Consider the following 20,171-nt stretch of genomic DNA (forward strand, 5'->3'; position numbering starts at 1 on the left):
CTAGTGGTGGGGTAACTTTTTTTTTCTCTGTTTTTTGGAATATACAATTTTTTGAGCCAAACCTTGACAATATGCCTAAACAAATTTCTCTCTAAGTCGAGTTGCCAAAATGAATGATATAATAACAATTGAACTTTGGGGCTACGGGTATGAATAATCGGAACATTGAGATTATGTTAGAACCAAATTAAATGACCTCTGCATCGTATGAGGATCAGGAGGGGATATCTCAACTAGTTTAGCAAAGTAACTTATCACAGAGAAGGTAAGTTCCTTTTTTCTTTTGACAAGTACTATGTGTTATATATTACTAGGGTATGCCCGTGCATACGGCCCGCAAGACCTCGACGCACCGGTGCTATCCCGACAACTCCAGCGCGAAACAACTCGTCCCGCCTTCAGCACAAGGCGCGAGGCCAGCCCAATTGCCCATTATCTATAAGTCCAATAGCATTAATTTGGCCAGCCAATTGACGCAATTGTATAGTACCATGTCAAATTTGGAGGCCCAACAGTTGATAAGCCCAGCCACAATTATTGACTTTTGGCTGATCCTATAGTATTGATTGTATTTAACAAAATTGTACAAACCTTCCAAACACTTGGATCTGCCAAGTCATATTTTGGTGAGAATAATTACATACCATTGGATGGGGCTTTTTGGCCCCACACTTCCCTATTTTGTTAGATACTAGGGTTTGCCCATGCCGTACGACACAGATACGGGCGCCTTCGGCGCAAAGGTGTCTTTAAGGAGTTTAAGCAACAAAACATATCAACACCAAGCTAAAGCCAACCTTAAAAAACAATGGAAATTGTTTTTAGCTGTGGTCAGATCATGAATAAAAAATCATATAGAATTTGACGTTAACAAAAATAAATGTTTCCTCTTGATTTGCGATTTAGAACCATTTGTTTCAGCTTTGAGTGTGTCATACTATATGCGTAAACAGTACGCTATAATATGAAACGTACCCTGTTTCATATTAATTAATCGAGGTGTGTCCCCTGTTTGCATCTGTTGATTTTATATGTTTAACCTTAATATTCACCCGTTACCGTTTAATGTCCAACATCTCCTTCATTCTACTTAATACATATACTCGCAACTTTTGTATTAAAACAGAGAAGAAAACTAAGACAACAACTTTACAAATTTATTGAAAAACAAGACATGTCTCTAGAATGAATGCACATATATAGTCATCGATCACTTGTCCAGATTGACAGAATGAGCTTGGAGTCGGATTGGAAGGCCTTTTTCTGGCATGGCAAGTGGTACAAAAATTGTTTTCTCCTTTGGAAGCGCTTCTTCCCACCTAAACTTGGTCACAAGATTGTGGATGAAAACCAACATTACTAACCAATCATAGTCTATTCCAGGACACATACGCAGTCCTCCACCAAACGGTACAAATGTGTATGGAGCAGGACCTTTTCCTTCAAACCTTGAAGGATCAAAATTTTCAGAATTTAGGAAGTGTTTTGCATTTTTGTGTGTTGGGAATTTGTGCTCCAGAATATCTGTAGAAAAATAATTACTCCATTACATACAACTTTCTATAAATCTAGTAAATGACTTTTCAAAAATAAATTTACGAATAAATAACTGTCCAGCTACACACGCTCTGAGCTTGAATTTGGGGTGTCAATGTAGCCTGAGCAAGCATTTCATCCAATCAAACTCCCGCCAAATGTCACAAGTATTTGCAATAAGTTTATTTTTTGTAAAATTAATGTGTAGATCAATAATGTCTTTCTTAAAACCCAAGTACCAGAATTAATTGGTAATACAAGAATTGAGGGCCAAACCCACCCAAAAAAAGAGAAAAGAAAAAAGAAGAAAGAACATTCAGTACCTTCCACCCTTTTGGAATTGAAGACCCTGCATAAGTAAAGTCGGTTATTGCTTCTCTAAATGCTCCTTGAGAGGGAGGCGTGATTCTCATCGCTTCACATGCAACATTTCGTGAATACCTCATCTTTTTAATGTCTTCCCAGTTTAGCAGTTCTCCTTATTTTTTGGACTTCAAGATCTCCATTTGTTCTATAATGAAGCACACATTAGATACATTTGAAGTCCTAATGATTCCAATCATAGAATAATGTCGAATTCATGCATGCCCAAGCCCAACCAAAAGCTTACTTTAACCACTTAGGCAGGGGATTAATATTTAAATGTTCATGGACAAATATCTTCAGTCTGCAGTCACTTTCATAGTAATGCTATCTCAATATTTAGTGACTTTTAAACGATACATCTATTGCATTTACTGCTCACTTTTGTCGAGATGGAATAGGAAATAAAGGGAGAAAGTGAAACATGAGAATAAAATCACTTGAAAGCTGTTACGATGCTGATGCTTAAATAAAAAAATTAAGTTCAGCTAGTCAGCAAGACATATGTTAATGATAGATATAAGAAAGAAATGGCAACGGAGAGATGGACTTACCCTTTAAGACTTCATTGTAGATGTGAGGAAATTTTGCAAGATACTTAACAACAAAAGTAAGGGCAGTACTGGCAGTATCATGACTTCCAACAATCAAACCCAGTATTTTGTCAGCTATGTCCCGTTCCTCCATTGGCTGCCCATCCTCAAAGGTTCTTAACCACATATGTGACAATATATCCTGCTTAGGCGACGCCTTATTCTCAGCTAAATCCAACTTCCTCTGCCTTATTATCTCAAGAATATCTTTGCTTATTATGTTTGATGCTTTACCCGCTTTATTCATTGCCGTTCCAGGTAAATCAATCGGTATACACAGTATACCAGCTGCCAAAAGAGCGAAAGGATCGGATCAGCAAATTTAGGTAGCTGAAAGGGATCCTCTATGCTCATGAACACCTTGCAAGCTATAGATATGGTGTAAGCTTTGGCTAGAGTGAAAGCCAGTACTTCCTTCTTGTCATCCCAATGCTCTTTTAGGAGTTTTTTGGCAATGGAGTCCATTGTTGGAATATACTTTTGAAGTGGTTTTGGTTTAAGAAAGGCTGGAAGCATCTTATGCATTTTACCGCATGTCAAGAAAGGAAATCATTCCGAGGATTTGTTCAAAGATGAGATGGATTATAGCTTTGCTAACAGATACTTTTTTTCAAATAAAGCTAGGTGACATCACACTATTGCAAGAGGAGGAATAGAGTAAACATCAGTGTCGGGTAGGTCTTTTCCACCATTTGCAATCAAGTAGTGATGGACTAACCCTGTACTGTGATAATTATTCCAAAAAATTTATAGGAGACGATGGGATTCCGTCAAGATTATCAGGGAGATTTGCACAGAGAGCTTTGTTAAGTAAAGCCTAAACAAAACTTTTGTGGCTAATATCTCTAAATATAAAGGAGCTGACAGTAGGTTTTTTATTTTTATTTACTAATAAAAGAGTATACCCAAACTTTTACCCTCTAAGTTGAGATAATGGACTCATAGGACGGTCTAGCTTGAGTAAGAGGCATTTTTGCTTCCAAGGCAAATTTCGAGGAGGGTATTAACCGCAAATAAATGTGAGAACATAAAAATAAAAGCCCAGATTTTTCGATGCCATAACAGAATGCATATCTAAAATGGTACCCTTAAGGCTTGCAAAGGTTAGCTATCGTAGTAATGACTCTCAAAGTTAGCACACATACACACCACAGACACCTATAAAATATACATTCAGGGAATTTTGACTTCTATATGCTAGATGGAGAACGCAAGATTTGATATGTGTGTAATGCGTGGTGTGTATAGACAATCTATAGATAGATTTAATCGATAAGATACCATTGTCACCGCGATCCTTAAACTCATAGATCAACCTCTACGATGAAACCCAGGAACAATGCTCTAACAATTTTGAAATACTTCAAACCTATACGGAAGGCAAACTGCCATGCAAACAATCACACAATGGAGCTTATATAAACTATGAAGGGACCATGCATTAGGAAAGGGGAGAGAAAAACCCTAGCTATAATCCTTTCGGAACATAACTCTATGCATTCACGAGCTTGGTTTGTACCAAACCAAAACTGCATAAAAAGGATTGACCCAAAATTCAATATATTACGATTATTAAAAAGATCAAGAAGAACATATGGCATTATGAAGTATATTGAGCGCCCAAATTAAGCAAAGTTCAAGAGTCATAAGCTTGAATGTTGAATAAGAATTGGTCATAGAGAATTGCAAATGTTGAATTGCAACACAATCTAGAGAATATCATTAGCCCAAAAAATCTAAATATGTAGTTGTAGTGTACTTTTCGACCTTGTAGTCTTTGAATATCTTTCCTGTGCAGTGATGATGAGCTTTCAATCTCAGTCAAGACGCACACGGCTCACAACAATCAAACAGTTGAACCACCAAATCAAACCAAACATTGCAGTAACCGACGACAACTAAAATTTAATTCCGACCTTTCCAAAACCAATTTAAATGGGTTAAATGAAGAGTAAAGTAAACATCAAAGGTAGATGGATGAGGAATAGAAATTTGGAGTGTAGAAATCTAGAGCATCAAAGGTAGAAATTTGGATGAGGAATTGGAGTGAGGAGGGCGGTAGGGATGAGAGTGAGAGAAAAGAAAAAGGGGGAAAACATACCAGCAAATACCCTTAGATTCTGCCATGTCATAAACAAGGTGAAATGCTAAGAAGGTGTTTGGACCGTCGGATCATGCCCAACCCCTTCCCTAATTTGCCCAGGAAGAACACATCAGGCAATTGCCCAGAATTTCTTTTTCAAGTGACGGCGGCAGGAAGGATATGGCATACACAGTTGGTTTGAAGAATAAGATCCAATAGATCCGAGCGTTAGGGCATAAGGGAGCATACTTTTTGGGATTGGCTTATTTTGCCATGTCACAACTTAGAAAAGACAATGGTAACCACTGGATGGAGGCCCTACGGGCCCCACACCATTGTGTTTTATTAGATAGAAGATTAAGCTTCAAAATACAGAGGTTCACCAACCAAAAAATTTGGCGGAGGCTGTACAACTGAAAATCTCATGGCCATTGAGCTATTGTGTGAGCCTCATCATTTGAGTTCCTACTGATCCAATTAAAGTTTACAGGGAAATGAAAAGAATTAAGAGAGCAATAATGTTCTTCAGAATTGGTAGGCAGCTCCATTCCGAAGAGTTAAGTCGTCTTCTATAGCATCCACGACGTTCTTGTTATCACTATTGATGATTGTGGCTTCAAGAGATAGATGTTGTAGCAAACTAGCAGCTTACATGCTAGTTCTGCTCCAAGAAATTCCGCCTGTTGGGCACTTCATGCTTTGAATCTTGTGAAACTAGCTCCCAAAATATTACCTTGTAAGTCCTTACATAAAAACTCCGGAGGCTCCTCTACAAGTTGTCTTGTCATACGGCAGCATCAAAAAGGAGCTGAGGCCATCTGTTAGTAAGTGTTTGTTTCTGCAATAAAACTTTCGTCTCCCATATATGCTTTTCCCAATCGATAATGATCTACAGGTTAATTCTTATGCAGTAGTATCTACTCTGTTCCTCAGTACCGTGGGTGCTCCTGTCCTTGGAGTGGGATTGATGCTCACTAGGTTTTGTATCTGCAACAGTGCAACTCTAGAAATAGACGTGCCATGAGAACTCGATAGCACTTTTTTAAGTGGCCCCAGTATTTTCCTCTGTACCAAGTTTTCAAAATTCTCTAATCTCCACTGTTCGTGGCTGCATTGGTATTATTTTTCCCATTATGTTAGAGAAATAATTGTTACCAAGTTAATCGTTACCAGTGTTTTTCTGAAGTAACTAGTGAAACTCATATTGATTTTGTTGGCGTAATTACAAACTTTTTTTTGGCTTTCACATGTATTACTTGTCCACTAATTACAATGTGATGCTAGTAAAACTAAATTATTGCGCTGAAGATCTTGAAGCTTAAGAATGTTTGGTAAACTATCTGAGGTTGTTTAAAGTCTGAACATAAATATTGAACAAGTCCACTCAGTTTTTTCTCCAGATCAGATAAGTCACCCAAGATTGACTTCATTTCTTCCTCTTACTTGAAGATGATGAACTTCAGCAACTTACTTCAGTGGTTACAAAACATATCTTAACTCAATCTTAAAAACTTGAATTTTAGTTTCAGTGTTGCTTACTATGCCCACTGTAATGCTACTTTAAATAGGGTTAACGAGTATTACCCCCACTAGATATTAGGATCCCCCTAGATGGGAAATTAGGGTCTCCCCCCTAAATACACAAAAAAAAACACGGTCAACCCAAGTTGACTTTAGCTACCGTTTTCAGTGACAAATGGATCTAGCACGTAATATATGAAATATACAAATGTAGATGTGATCATGTGAATGAAATCATGCATTAAAATACAGTAGTCGATCTTTAATGTCAAATGAATTTCGGAATAAATAATGGTTATTTTCCAAAATAACTCGGAGGCGATATATCCTTTACTAGAAATAGGATAATGATTTTTCAATGCTAAATGATCTTGGCATCCAAACAAAATTAAAGAAAAAAGTTTCCAAAGCAGGGGGGCAGCCGGAAGAATGACATCGCCCGTTTCTCCACCATTTGGTCAGCCATAGGCCATAGCTAGGGACAATGTTTTTATTAAAAAAAACAAAAAACTCTGTTCTAGGGTGCTCTGAATGACTGTACAAGGACGTTAGACATAATCTCTGACAAAAAGAACTGACTCTGTTGATTGTTCAGATTAAACTGTCTACCAATGCAATTGAAAGTTTTAACCATTGTTGATATGGTGGTGGATTTGGTCCTAATTTTTAGGGATTCATGTCGTATCACAAATAGGCACATAGTCATTACATGCATGTGTATTTCAATACAAATCAGTGGCTACCACTTTCAGGAGAGCAAAACCGGACTTGACTAAGTAACAACCTTTCACAGGATACACAAATTATTGCTTAAAACAAAATACTCGAAACCCTAAAGCTTACTATATGGTAAGCTCTGAAATACCTTCACAATTAAAACTGCCAATGAAAAGAACTCCATAATTAATTAACAAACAGGTCGTAAATGAATTGCTCTATCAAAGCTGTGGCTAAAACAAACTTTCCTAAAACGGCAAAAACACATATTAGAAGACCTAATAGATCGAATTAGGCCCTAAGAGGCAGTGCCCATGACAAAGCGGTACCAACTGGATTGCAACAGTCTCTCTCTCAGTGATCCAGGCAATAATGCTGTTGCTGGTCAGTTTCCTAGAGGAGGGCGTCTCCTACCAAATCCCTAAGGGAGTAAGGGAGTAAGGGAGTGAGGCACTCCATGGTTGGGATCAAAGACCGTACCAGAATTCCTCCGCTGAGAGTTGTCTGTCTCATGTACCTAGCTACTTGGGGATGTCCAATGAAATAAATTCATAGCTAATAACTTCTCCAAAAAACAAAAAAAAAAACCTAGCTTGTGACAGACTATAGAGCTGATCGAATGTGACATATACTGCGAGGGTATCTCTAATACAGTACTACTGTTAGGTATTATGATGGATAGGACTAACTTATTGTTGGTTTCGGATTCTATTTCTGCCATATTATCTCTAATAATGCTGTTAGGAAATGGGCGCTCGCCTTGCATGAGACTCAAGATCTAAGAATATGGAGCTGACTGTGGTACTGCCTGTCACTCTGTCAGGCTATCAAGTATCAACACTTCGATGTCTCTACAACATGGAGAGAACTGAACTAATTGGGATAGGTACATGTGTCAATCCTTAATTACTTCCTCTCTCTCATATATCAACAGAGAGGAAGTTAAGGGTAGTGATTTCAGTGCTTGCTACACGTTCTCTTGCTTTTAACAGCCGAAGGGCGCCTGAATTACAACACCCTCTAACAAAATAGACCATTCCGGGCTAAAGGACATCATCATCATATTGAGTTGACTAGCTACCACCATATATACCTCTTTATCAATAATCATGCTTCATGTACAACACCCGGGAGAAGGCAAAGTATGCTTCCATATGCATGTGTTTAGGGTTTGAATTGATCAGCGGTAAGAACAGTAGATGTAAGCAATTTCATTCATCATCTTTATCAATCAGCAGATTATACTCTATGTCAATTTAGTTGCATTATATTTCTAAGTAAATCTTATTATCCACAACCATTGCAACTATCTGCAATAACCTTCCTCCAATCAGATTTATTTTCATTCTGTCCACACATCCATGAAAGCTAGGTGAAGAAAGAAACATATATATGTTCCTTATACCAAAAACTAATGCAATAAAATCAAATAAAAACTAATTACGAATTATTTTGAAAAGTTATTCACTTGCATTGCTATGCATTTCTAAGATAAGTTCATAACAGTTCTATTACCTTCATTCTCGATCAATCTCCTAAGTTCACTCTTGAAGCAACTCACAGATAAACTATATAACTTATAAATTCTCAATCTACAGATAAGTCGATTGAGTTATCAAGAAAGTTCTTTTTTCTTACCACTGTCTGCTGCGCACTCCAGCAACTGACTGGTCATACTCCTAGCTGGTAGTGCGTATTACCAGAAGGCGAAGTTTTGTCCATTCGAGTTCTCCACAATATCTCTCTTGGGTGTGCCATTGATCATTGCCTCCATTCTCCTTATTGCGCTCTTAGAGTTCATATATGTTTCTTTCTCACCATAAATCCCTTGGTCATCATTCAACAACATATCCACACATGGATTAAAACAAGGATCATTTTTTTGTTCCGACATGAAGAGAGGAGAATCAAACTGCTGCCGCGCACTGTTGGAATTTGGCTCTAGATCTGAATAGTTCAGCAAATTGAGTGAGTCATTGAAACTTGAACTGGAGTAACTAGTCGAATAGGGGATAAGCTCTTGGTTGATTGGAAAGTAATTACTGGACTCAAAATTGACAGGCTCAGCAGGTGAAGACGATTGAATGGACTTTGAAACTTTTTTTATGCGATTGATCAAAGCGGTGGACCAACTTTGTCCACAGCTAGGAGTAGGAAATGATAGTTTGTTTCCCATAGGGATGTACTGAGTAGTAGAGTTAGGAACCCTCACTGGTGGGCGTGGTGGGCGTCTCATTCCAATCAGGGGAGATTTCTTAGATGATTTACAGTCGACCGTTGGACAGTTGTTTTGGATCAGAAGTGAGGAATTTGATGAATAGCCAGAAACATTTGTTTTATAATATTTCTTGGGAAGATTGACTTCTAGATTAGGCATAGATCTTTTTGCTGCTTTGGGAGCATTGTCCTTTCCTTCTGTTTTAGTCGAGTTTGATATGCTTGCTGCATGGATTAATTTTTTTTTAGATTAAGTAATTTGTTAACACAACATAGAAAAAATCTTCTTCGATCTGAAGAGGATAGTTACCTAGTGATGTTTTGGCTGTCGTATTACAATCAGCTGGCCTTGTTGTCCTCGTGCGCAACTGCTGGCTTAGTGGCGGAAGTTCAAACTCCTTTGGTATATCTTTCCGTACCTCGCCCCACCATTGTTCTGGGCATGGTGGAAAACTACCATTTCTGTTCTGCATGATGAAGAAGACTGTGTTCAATTTGGTGAGGGAGGGGTATGGATAGGGACACAATAGAGAGAGAATACAAGGCAGGTATTGTAATGAGCTCTCACATTGTGAGATGGCATGTGTATAGGCTGTTCTATGCCCTCCAAAGATTCACCCAATAAATGCAAAGTATCCTTATTAGGGAGCCAAAAGCTTAAAGCCTGTCCGGTGGAGGGAAATCTAAAAAACATATGGAATGAAAGTCAAAACCATTTAAAAATATAAATGTACTTACTATACACAGAATTTTTAAACGGGTTCTCAAGTAAAAATCGCATTTACAACCTTTTCAGATATCAATATGGACTAAAATCCGTTGTTCCTATTCCTTTTGGGCCTTTTCTTTTGCATAAAAATGATGGAACATTGTGAATAATTTGTGGTGCTAATTTCATTTGATATTGAAAATACGCAAGTGACTTTTGAAGGATAACCAAATGAACTTATTACTGTAAAGGATAACCAAATGAACTTATCCTGTGTGTTTGTTAAATTTTAACTCATGGAAAGAAAAGGAAATAAAATACTATAAATTTCAAAACAGATAGATTTTATTTTCATCACAATTCACAAATACTATTGGTCTTTGCTAAAAATGATATGAGCCCTTCTTTTCAGACTCCATCTATAACTCTTTTGGGACTCTATTTTTTAAGTGGCATCCAAATTCAACTTTCTCTTTCCAAAAATAAAAAAACAAATATAGAAACAAAATAATAACTAATAACTTACCTAATTAAATAATTAAAACCGTAAATAGTAATAAATAAATAAATAAAACTTACTAATATTTCCACAAAAAAAAAAACAATTTTACTTAATACCAAAAAATATTGAATAAAATTAATTAATTTTCTTTTATACTCCATCTTTATATTAAGTACCTCACACTATTTTTATATTCAAAACATTTTTTGTGTTAGGCAGAGCTCGGCCCAAATTTTGGGATCTGTACTTGTGGTGGGCACAGCCACCAAAGAACGAGAAACCGAGAAAGGCGGTTACCTTCGTCTCCAACCTTCCTTACACCACCACATTACCACCACATTGCACCAAAATTCACCTCATTTCAGACCGTATTCTCCAACATTCTCAAATTGCACTTCAAAAATCGAAATCTCTTGTAATTGCACGCTTCAACACCAATTTCAAAGTGAGTTTTTTTTTTTTTTTTTTTTTTTTTTCTTTCATTAAATATTCTAAGCTTTGATGCCATTGTAGTTTTTAAAATTTTTCTGTTGAATTGTATGAAGTGTTAAGTTTGTATGAAATGGTGAAGTTTTGTGAAATCACGAACCAAATTAGTGACTCGTACTCGTTTAGACAGATAAGGGGAAGCCTCGTTTCGTCATCCTTGATGTAGGAATGACATCTAAAACTTCAAGTACTGAAGCATGTATTTACTTTAATGCAACTCATTATGGCTGTTGGGAGACGGGATGGTCGCATTGCTGCAGAAGAAACTTTGAACTTGTCAAAGAAACAGGAGTCTCCGTATCGTGATGCCTTCATTGAGGTAATGTGATCAACTCTTCATAGTTTGGGCTAAATTATGTAAGTAATAGACTCTGTAACTGTATTATGCTGGGAGATTTGAGTGCCTCCTCTGCTGGGGTTTGTGGTTATGTGGACCTCTAGGTAATCTGTTGTTTCTTACTTTATTTAAAATTCATATAATGACGTAATGAAAAAACATTTGCCATGATCCTTCATTCAATAGAATGATGAAATGAATTGATGAGAGTGAAAGGAAAATAGGGAAGAGACACTCCTTAAACTAAAACCAAAACCAAAACCAAAACTATCAAGAGATTGTATGATACAATTTTAAAATCGAGAAAAAGATCCACACCCACCTTTCTGTGCATCAACCTTGTCCATGTTATGAATGAGGTTCTGTGTTAGAGGAAACGTCAATTCTCCCTGCATCTTAATATTTATCTTACCAACAGAAGTATTGGTTATATTGTTCATATTGATTTTCTTATAGATAATATTTATTCTTTGCCAGTTAGAGTCTAATATATCCCTCTATTCAATATTTTTTACATACTCATTTGAAAATACAGCTTAATCGCGACTTACATGGAAACTACCTCCTTTTCCTCTTTTATCTTATAATTTTCATTATTTATTCATTTATGGTTTCAGAAATTCCTAGTATGTCCTGAATGGATGCTTTGGACGACTGTGTCCTACCTTTGTCAGTAAGAATCTTTGTAAAGTGATAATAGGCTTGGTCACTTTTCCTTCGAATTATCATTTGCTTCTTGCCATTTCTACTTGGGATTTTACACTCCGTTCTTCTCTTCTTCAACAAATTTCTGTGCGTATCTCGTGGATCTTTACCAGCAAGATTTTTTGAGAATATAAAACTATCAACTCTTGTTTACCGTTGCTTCTTAATTGTTACTTTTTCGGTGCCATATAATAGATGGTTTGTTGAATATTCTGCACGTATTTTAGCTGTCATCTATCATTGGATGCATCTAATTATTTTGCTGTTTATTAGGATGTGAGCGAGTCATTTACTAAATGGGACAAAACCAAAGAACTCACACGTCCATTGGAATTCTTGCAGCGCTTGCTTGAGAAAGCTTGGGACTATGATGTGAATATCGATAACAGTGCTTGCTCTCTAATAGGACTTTATTTGGTTGTTGAGGTATTTAGCTCTTTGCACAGTGCTCTTTGTTTTTGTTTCAGGCTGAATATTTGATAACCCCTATATATATATGGCCTCTATATATTTAAGGCTACCTTGACACCCCTAAATGACTTCCCTACCCAAAAGTATGCCTACACAATGAGTTAGGGCTGATTTTTGGTAGGTAAGATGTTTCTATTATGTAGATCATGTCTACCGAAAATCAGCTCATTTCCATATGTATGGCCTTGGCAAATCTGCTTTACAAAACTGAAAAATTTAGGGACATTAAATAAATTGCAAACTCAATCACAAATTTTGACAAGACTAGACATATCCAACTGAGCTGATTTTTGGTGGAGATGATATCCATGTTGAGGAGATCACATCCACCAAAAATCAGCCCCTAACTCATTGTGTAGGTCCATTTTAGGTAGGGAAGTCGATTAGGGAAGTTTTTTAAGGTTGTCACAGTGCCATTTTGCTTTCATCACGCCCCCTCTCAGGTAACTCATTGTTATTCTTGTATCTTTTTTGTAGGGTTGGCAGCAGGTTGTTCGTCTTCATTCCCAGTATAGAGCAATGCAACTACTGTTTTTCTTTTACTCAAACGAGACGGTGTATCGCGGTGGTACCAACGGGCAGAACGAGAGGGGGCAAATATCCTATTATGCCCTCAATTAGCATCTCTCTCTTGCTCAGCACTTATGTAGGTTGGATAGTGATGCTATGCTTATAGCTTGTATTTTGTTCTTAGAACTTGTACATTTTCACATAATTTTAAAATTGTTTGTATTCGTGGCTAACAGAATCGCTTTAGTATTTTATTTTAATTTATTATTATTATTTTTTTGTGCTGTAGTACTGAAATCGTAAAAGTTGTAAATGCTTCTGTTAATAGCAAGAATGCAACGTGCAGTGGAATCCCACTGAGGGGTTTCCGCTCATCTAGATGGAAACTATTTCTTAACTAGGTTTACCATTTGACTGTGCGTCTTAGAGTTAAATGACTATACTGGGAAAGTGTGCTGAACTAGTTATTACATTTCTGTGTTCCTTGATCACAAATTTGCAAGTAACATTTTTGGAACTTAACGTTGAAGACTTGGGAGATGTAAAAAGTTCTTATTTATGCCTGTGACTTTCTTAAGGCTGTCTGTCCGTTTAAAATATCTGTATATATGTATTTAGAGTGGTAGATTTGCCAATACAGAGACGAGTCCTATAAACATCCTCGTTTCGTCAGATCAGGGGAAGCCTCAATTCGTCATCCTCGACGTAGGCGCCTCAATTCGTCATCCTTGACGTAGGCACGCAACTAAAATTTCAAGAACTGACGCATTCAAAGTAGTGTGCATCCTCCATGCTGTTGGCAAACAGGATGACCACACTGCTGCAGAAAAAACTCAGAAATTGTCAAAAGAAACAGGAGTTGGTTATTCTTTGTATCTTGGGTTGCAAGTAATACTGTGTAGCTACATTACGCTGAAAGATTTCTGTGACTCCACTGGTGGTGTTTGCGGTTATGTGGACCTTTAGCTAATCTGTTATTTCTTAACTGATTTAAAGTCGAATTAGTGAACAATTTTCAAAATTATTTCGCTGGACTTTTTAGCCATGATCATTCATTCAATAGAATGATAAAATCCACTGATGACAGTCAAAGGAATATAGGGAAGGTTGAGACACTTTTAATTGTTACTGAAACTATAAAATAACATGTCATACAATTGTGAACGTGAGAACAAGAAGCTAGGCCACCTTTGTTTGCCGGAGCATCTGCCTTGTTCTTGTTATGATTGACGTCAGAGGAAATAACAATTCTCTTAGCACGTTAACAAATCTTATCAACCAACGTATTGGTTATATTGTTCTTATTGAATTTTTGATGGGTAATGTTTTTTCCTGTCATTTTTCCAATGTACTTCAATGTATACCTAATTTGTCTTGAATAACTGATTAGGACTAACTTCGTAAACTGATCAAGGACTGCTGGACTGGTGACTTTCCTTTGTTGTCCTTAGTATCCACTGTTTCTCACGTTTCCCTACTTGGGAAATTCGGTAGGTAAGAGTTTAATTGACTATGTCAGCTTCCACAGTTCGCCTATGTTCTTCAACGTTTTTATGTGTATCTCGTGGATCTTTATTAGGGATTAGAAATGTAGAGGGGGTGGGGGAGAAGAGAAGAGAAATGCTAAATAAGTTGGCAACAATTTAACTTGATATAGTTGGGATGCCCAACACAAATTATGTTTTTTTAGGTTAATGACAAACTTGTAATAATTTTTTTTATCCGCCCTAACACAAAATAGGTGTCCATAGCCAGTTTTGTTTGGGGAGTTGATTTTTGTTTTTTTTTGTTTGATGAAATATAGGTAAATTTTTTGTTATATATTTGTTATTATATTGAGTTTTAGCTAATGGGTAAGTTATTAGTTATTTATTTGTTTCTATTTTTGTTTTTTGATTTTTGGAAAGAGAAATATAATTTGGATATCACCTAACATGAGTCACTGGGGAGTTAGTTATTAAAAGAGTCTAAATAGATTTTTTTGAAATGATAAATTTCTGGAAAACTTCACGATTTTTTTTTTATTGCAACTTATTTCACTTTTTTTTCCTTCACAAATTTGCAGAAATTTTGAACCAAGGTGTTTTCATTGGTATGTTAATCTCCATGGAATTGAGATCATAAAAATTCTAGAGCGAATTCCATGCACCGCAGTAGGGGTGGGAATTTGGCCCTAACGACCCTAACCCTACCGACCGGCCCCGACCCCTAAGCCCTATAAAGCCCTCCACAACTAAAAGCCCCTCATTAGAGTTTAGGGGTAGGCCCTACCTAATGCCTTCTAGGCGTGGTAGGGCTGGGGCTAAGATTCTAAAACATAGGCCGACCCTAACCAAGCCCTAACCAAGCCCTAACCGCCCCTGTTTCATACTTTCACTATAAATACACATACCATAATTGTCAACTCTTTTGTTAAATATTTTCAATTAAAATAACGTTGTCCTTTGTAATTTATCACTTTACACCTGCCAAGTCTTCCAATAACTTGTTTTATATAACAAAAACTTGTCAACTTTAGCAATGTGAAGAACAATGAAAGCACTAAAATTTAATAAAAATAAGACTTTATTCCTTTGATCATCAAGTCAAAGTCCATAACTTATTATTCTCAATTTCTTTTCACTTATTTCTTATAAATTATATTTTTATTCACATCCAAGCCAAGTCTAAAACTAAAGGTTTCCTTCCACACCATTAAAGCAAAATACTGAGCGGACATTTGTAACATGTAAAACAAAAACACCCTTTGTTAGAAAAATGACATTTGTAATCTCAAACCTTTCTCCATCACTTGTTCAAAAAGCCAATATTTTCATTTCCATATACAAAGCTTGAATCACTTTTAAATTAGAAGAAAGGTAATATTATATTTGTTTGAATCTATTATAGAAATAATTTATGATATTACAAATAGTTTAACAACTTCCACTTGACCCTTTAACCAAAACTATTATGTTTTTTCTTTATATCTATTACTTCTTCCTTTAAAATGATAATATAATTATTTATTACATGTATTTTAATGTTAAATGTAATTTTAGTGAGGTTTGAGTCTGAGGAAGAACAAATTCAACTCTCGATGTCTTGATTCATTAGATTGTGGATGTCAAGATTTTAAATTTTTTGACTTATACGAGGATTATTCTTAGATTGGTTTGACTTTGAGTTTGTAGATTATCATACATTTTTGTAATATAAATGAGTTTTAAACCGATGTAGTAAAAAAAAAAATATATAGGCCGCCTAGCTCGACCCTAAAGCCCTTAAAAGGCTAGGGTCGTGGTCGAGGGCTTGAGATTTAGACTTGTGACCGCCCCGAGCCGGTCCTATGCTTGATTTTAGGGCGGGCCGACCCGCCCTAATATCCGAAGGGCTTTTAAATGTTTAGGGCGAAGGCTAGACCCGCCCATTGCCCACCCCTACACCGCAGTTTATTGATATAATTTGTTGGGACGCTTTTGTGGTCAACGAGCTTAATTAGGTCGTCCTGACTGGACTGACCGACTGAGGATGGAGTGTTGCCGTGTTGAATACAACAAAAAGGTAGGATTTAATAAATATTATCCTTTTTTGGCAAATAGGATTTCACTCTTAAATCTAAAGAACATTCCATATTAAAATTTCAAAAAATCCGGATCTAAAGTTTCCTGATTAGAGCCGCAAAATCTGCATAAGATAATATTTTGAATGCAATTTGTTTCATAAGAAACAAATGAATGAAGAATGACTATATATAGTTCTTATAGCTAGGTAAATAATTGAATGAGATACATTGGTAAATCAAGATGGCCAATTTTTTTTCCAGAGTTATCATTGTCCTTTTTTTCCTTGTCTCAGGTCTGTTTTTCTTCATTTAGTCATTTTTCAATTCTGCACTCAAACATATTACATGATTTAAGGATAGTTTACCCAAAACAAGTTATATAATTAGTTAGACAGGGAGTGAAGATGAAATTGCAAAATGATTATTTTTTCTGGCAGAGGTATTGGGCTATTTATGAAGTCATTACCAACAAATCTTCTGAACAGCCTTTTCCAGCACCAACGCTTTTGCACCCGCCATTTTTATGTACTTATTCTAAAATGAACAAAAGCCTTTAATTTTCGTGGGAGATTAGAAGTTGTGCATACATAATTAGTCCTTTGAGCTTTCACTACACCATATGATACTCGAGTTTTCAGGCACCCCCTCCCCACTAGCGAGTAGTTATTTTTTGATTTTCCTATTTGCACATAATTTAGAAGCGCATCCCTCAATGAAATTAGAACAAGTCTCCCTTTTATTTATAATTTAAAAGAACCTCCTTTACGACTAGGCAGGAATTGAGTCGGGTTCGGGTCGGATATGGCTATATCCGAATCCGAATCCGAATAATTTCACAGAATCCGAACCCGAACCCGATTATCCGAAATTTAATATCCGAATCCGATCCGAACCCGACCGAATCCGACTAACCCGATCGGATAACACTAAAAATTCAAAAAAATCCCAAAAATTATATCCGAATCCGAACTCGACATACCCGAACCCGAATCCAACCCGAATACATAAACGGATACAAAAATCAACCCGAACCTGATATATTCGGTAATCGGGTCGGGTCGGATTTGGGTCTACCCGACCCGATTCCCTGCCCTATTTACGACATTGAAATTAAATAATTCATTTTTAATTTTTTTAGAAAAGCCCCCTTTATTCACTGAAGATTTATAATTAGCCCACCCCCTTAACGTTTAAATACACTCCTTGAATTACAATTAGAATCCAAAAAAAGCATGATACCTATCAATTTTTGAATTCTTGAGGGAAACTAGGCTATCTATCGATCACGACGAAAAACCGATACGTAGCACGGTTTGCATACGGCGTTACTCCATTTACTTACAAAATGAATATGCTTCAATTTTATTTTTTAATTTACAAAATAAATCATTAACCATGATTTTCTAACATATATTTTATTTGTTCCTAATTTACCCGTCACAAATATATTCAATTTCAAAAATATGGTGTTGCATTATCAAATTGAATTGAGGCGCAAATCGCAATTCTTAAAGAGGGTATGGTTTCATGGCATATGGTTTTTCCTCATTGATGATTTTTCTTAATGTGATTTTAATTTCAATGAATGGAGTGATGCGTATTTTTATTTTTATTTATTTTTTGTGAACTGAAAATAAAATTAGTAAGACTTTGAATGCAGGTACTCTACCTTACTTTGAAATTTATGTGAGATAATAAATTTGTGTTTTTGAAATTTGTTCCTTACTTTTTTGTTAGAGATTGGATTTGTTTCCAAAACTAATTTCTATCGAAATTGGAGTCTAAAATTTCCTACTAATTGGGGATATGTTTTAGTAAATTTTGGGACTCTTCAGTACACCTTTGATAGCCTAAATTTGGGGAAAATAGTAGTTTCCTTAGTTTTAGATGTTATTAAGTGTTTAATTCTTTATCAAATTCCTACTACTTTTTAGAATAGTAATCTTGAGACATGAGATTCAATCTCAGCCACCACTTATCTTTTCTAAGATTAAATCCTAGCCACCACTTAGAACCATTCCTATCCACCACTTAGAACCATTCCTATTATGTTATACTGATTATTCTTTTTGTTAATGAGACAAAATAATAACAACTATTATTATGTTATACTGATTATTCTTTTTGTTAATGAGACAAAATAATAACCACTATTATTATGTTATACTGATTATTCTTTTTGTTAATGAGACAAAATAATAACCACTATTATTTACTGCAGTTGAGCATTTGAGTCCCAAGGTGATTGCGCAAGGGTTAGACCCAGAGCCTTGCTATCGAGATATTGGTGATTGTGTATTTCATACTGAAGACAATTGCCAGAAGGAATGCAAGCGTCAACATCCAGAAGGCCACGGATTCTGTAGACAGTCTGTCGTGCCCATGATAACTCTTTGTACGTGTGCCTACAATTGTTGATCGAGCGCATCCCTCGTTGCAAGTTTCTGTTGTGAAAAGAAAAATAAAAGTTAACATGAGCATTGATATGTTATCTGTACTATATAATCATAGTACTCTCAGTTAATTAAATGAAGAGTCTAGATCCTCTACACCCGGCCCTCCTACACCTTACAAACTAGTTGTGACATTTGTCCACTTAACTAACACCAAAATAAAACCAAATAAACGGAGTTAACAATATCTAAACTATCTTAAAAATTCCGACTTTTATCTACAGTCCTGCAACAGTAGAATAATAGTTTTTTATGTACCTCTAGGTCTCTTCGTCACTTTTTTCTTGAGACTGTTTTGTCTCTATTAAAAAAATTAAACTCTAGCCAACACATTAGTTTAGAAATGAATAAATATCACGTTTATTGAAAACTGCTTTTGGGAATAAATACTTTTTCATAAAAGTGTTTTTAAGAAAAAATAATTTTTTTTGAGGAAATGAATAAATACTAAATGAGGATACAAATGTAATTATAAAATATTCTATATTAAACATTAGTCAACATTCAACAATAACGGCTTTAGTGTTCCCACCATTTCGTTTCTTTGTCAAGTCCTTAGAACACACGTGCATGAGCACGTGCCACATACTAGTCAATTTTAAAGAACAGATAAACATCCCACCAAATAAAGAAGTTTCCTTCTGGTCTGATAGAAAGAGTACTACGACGGGCTCATAGAAAACTTAATTGGGACATGATTTTCCAACTGCTTAACAATACAGAAGATGGGATGCAAAATAACAATGCGTATTTCTTAATCCAATTTACATGGTCACATGAGGAAGCTTTCTTATTGCTTCCTTAACGAAATAGATTGTATTACATTATACAAACTACAAGACCTTTTTCAGATATACAACTATAAATTACAGATGACACTCATATGCTAAGCATGGGAAACCAAAGCTCATGTAAGTAAGATTGGTATGAAATCATGGCCATGAGAACAACTAGAACTACTCCAACACCCCAAGGTGATCCTCCAGCCGACCAGCCCAGTGAAATGCTTCTTTAATTTCTCTGGCAATGGAATAAATTTGTCGTCTGTCGCTTCTTGATAACCAGTGTACCATACAAATAACAAAAGTAGAGACCATCAGTGCTAGTTTAAGCTGATCCATTAAACTTTCCAAAGCAATATGTATTCATTATTGATTCAATAATCTACCATCTTTTTTTTTTTTTTTTTTTTTTTTTTTTTTTTTTTTTTTTTTTTTTTTTTCTCTCAGTAGATAGAGAGTAGAAGAAGGTGAGATCGCGAGATTGTGGAGATTTTGTTTTCCATTTTCTGGCACAGAATCTTTCCTTTATTTTAGTGATTTGTAGTGATTTATTTATTTATTTATTTAATTTTTAGCAATATTTAACACCATAAGTTGCTTTTAGTTTCAGTGGTTATATAAGTGGACATGTGTAAAACA

General features: G+C 35.8%; 1 protein-coding gene, 1 long non-coding RNA gene and 1 pseudogene across 6 annotated transcripts; 2 read left to right on the plus strand and 1 right to left on the minus strand.

Moving 5' to 3' along the window:
- Window positions 1-1,082: 1,082 nt before the first annotated feature.
- LOC147523099 (beta-amyrin 28-monooxygenase-like) lies at window positions 1,083-3,156 on the minus strand (annotated as a pseudogene). The gene is made up of 3 exons (XR_015195937.1): window positions 2,454-3,156; window positions 1,860-2,047; window positions 1,083-1,524 (listed from the first exon to the last, which is right to left on the minus strand). The product of XR_015195937.1 is annotated as a beta-amyrin 28-monooxygenase-like (transcript).
- Window positions 3,157-4,969: 1,813 nt separating this feature from the next.
- On the plus strand, window positions 4,970-5,615 carry LOC147523100 (uncharacterized). Its single transcript, XR_015195938.1, has 2 exons — window positions 4,970-5,399; window positions 5,487-5,615. It is a non-coding gene; the product is annotated as an uncharacterized LOC147523100 (long non-coding RNA).
- A 4,713-nt stretch (window positions 5,616-10,328) lies between these two features.
- Window positions 10,329-13,030, plus strand: LOC147523101 (uncharacterized). 4 transcript variants are annotated; one of them, XM_086561362.1, is made up of 4 exons: window positions 10,329-10,686; window positions 10,857-11,049; window positions 12,046-12,198; window positions 12,721-13,030. In XM_086561362.1, the coding sequence occupies exons 2-4, from the start codon at window positions 10,942-10,944 to the stop codon at window positions 12,862-12,864; spliced, it is 405 nt and encodes a 134-aa protein (XP_086417488.1). In that variant the 5' UTR covers window positions 10,329-10,686; window positions 10,857-10,941; the 3' UTR covers window positions 12,865-13,030. The 4 variants fall into 4 exon arrangements, 3 of the variants coding, with proteins under 3 accessions (XP_086417488.1, XP_086417498.1, XP_086417484.1); XM_086561372.1 differs by having other exon boundaries at window positions 10,449-10,686; window positions 12,115-12,198; XM_086561358.1 differs by having other exon boundaries at window positions 10,449-10,686; window positions 10,861-11,049.
- The last annotated feature ends 7,141 nt before the right edge of the window (window positions 13,031-20,171 follow it).

The sequence above is a fragment of the Coptis chinensis genome, chromosome 1 (assembly GCF_015680905.1).
Source record: "Coptis chinensis isolate HL-2020 chromosome 1, ASM1568090v1, whole genome shotgun sequence".
NCBI lineage: Eukaryota > Viridiplantae > Streptophyta > Magnoliopsida > Ranunculales > Ranunculaceae > Coptis > Coptis chinensis.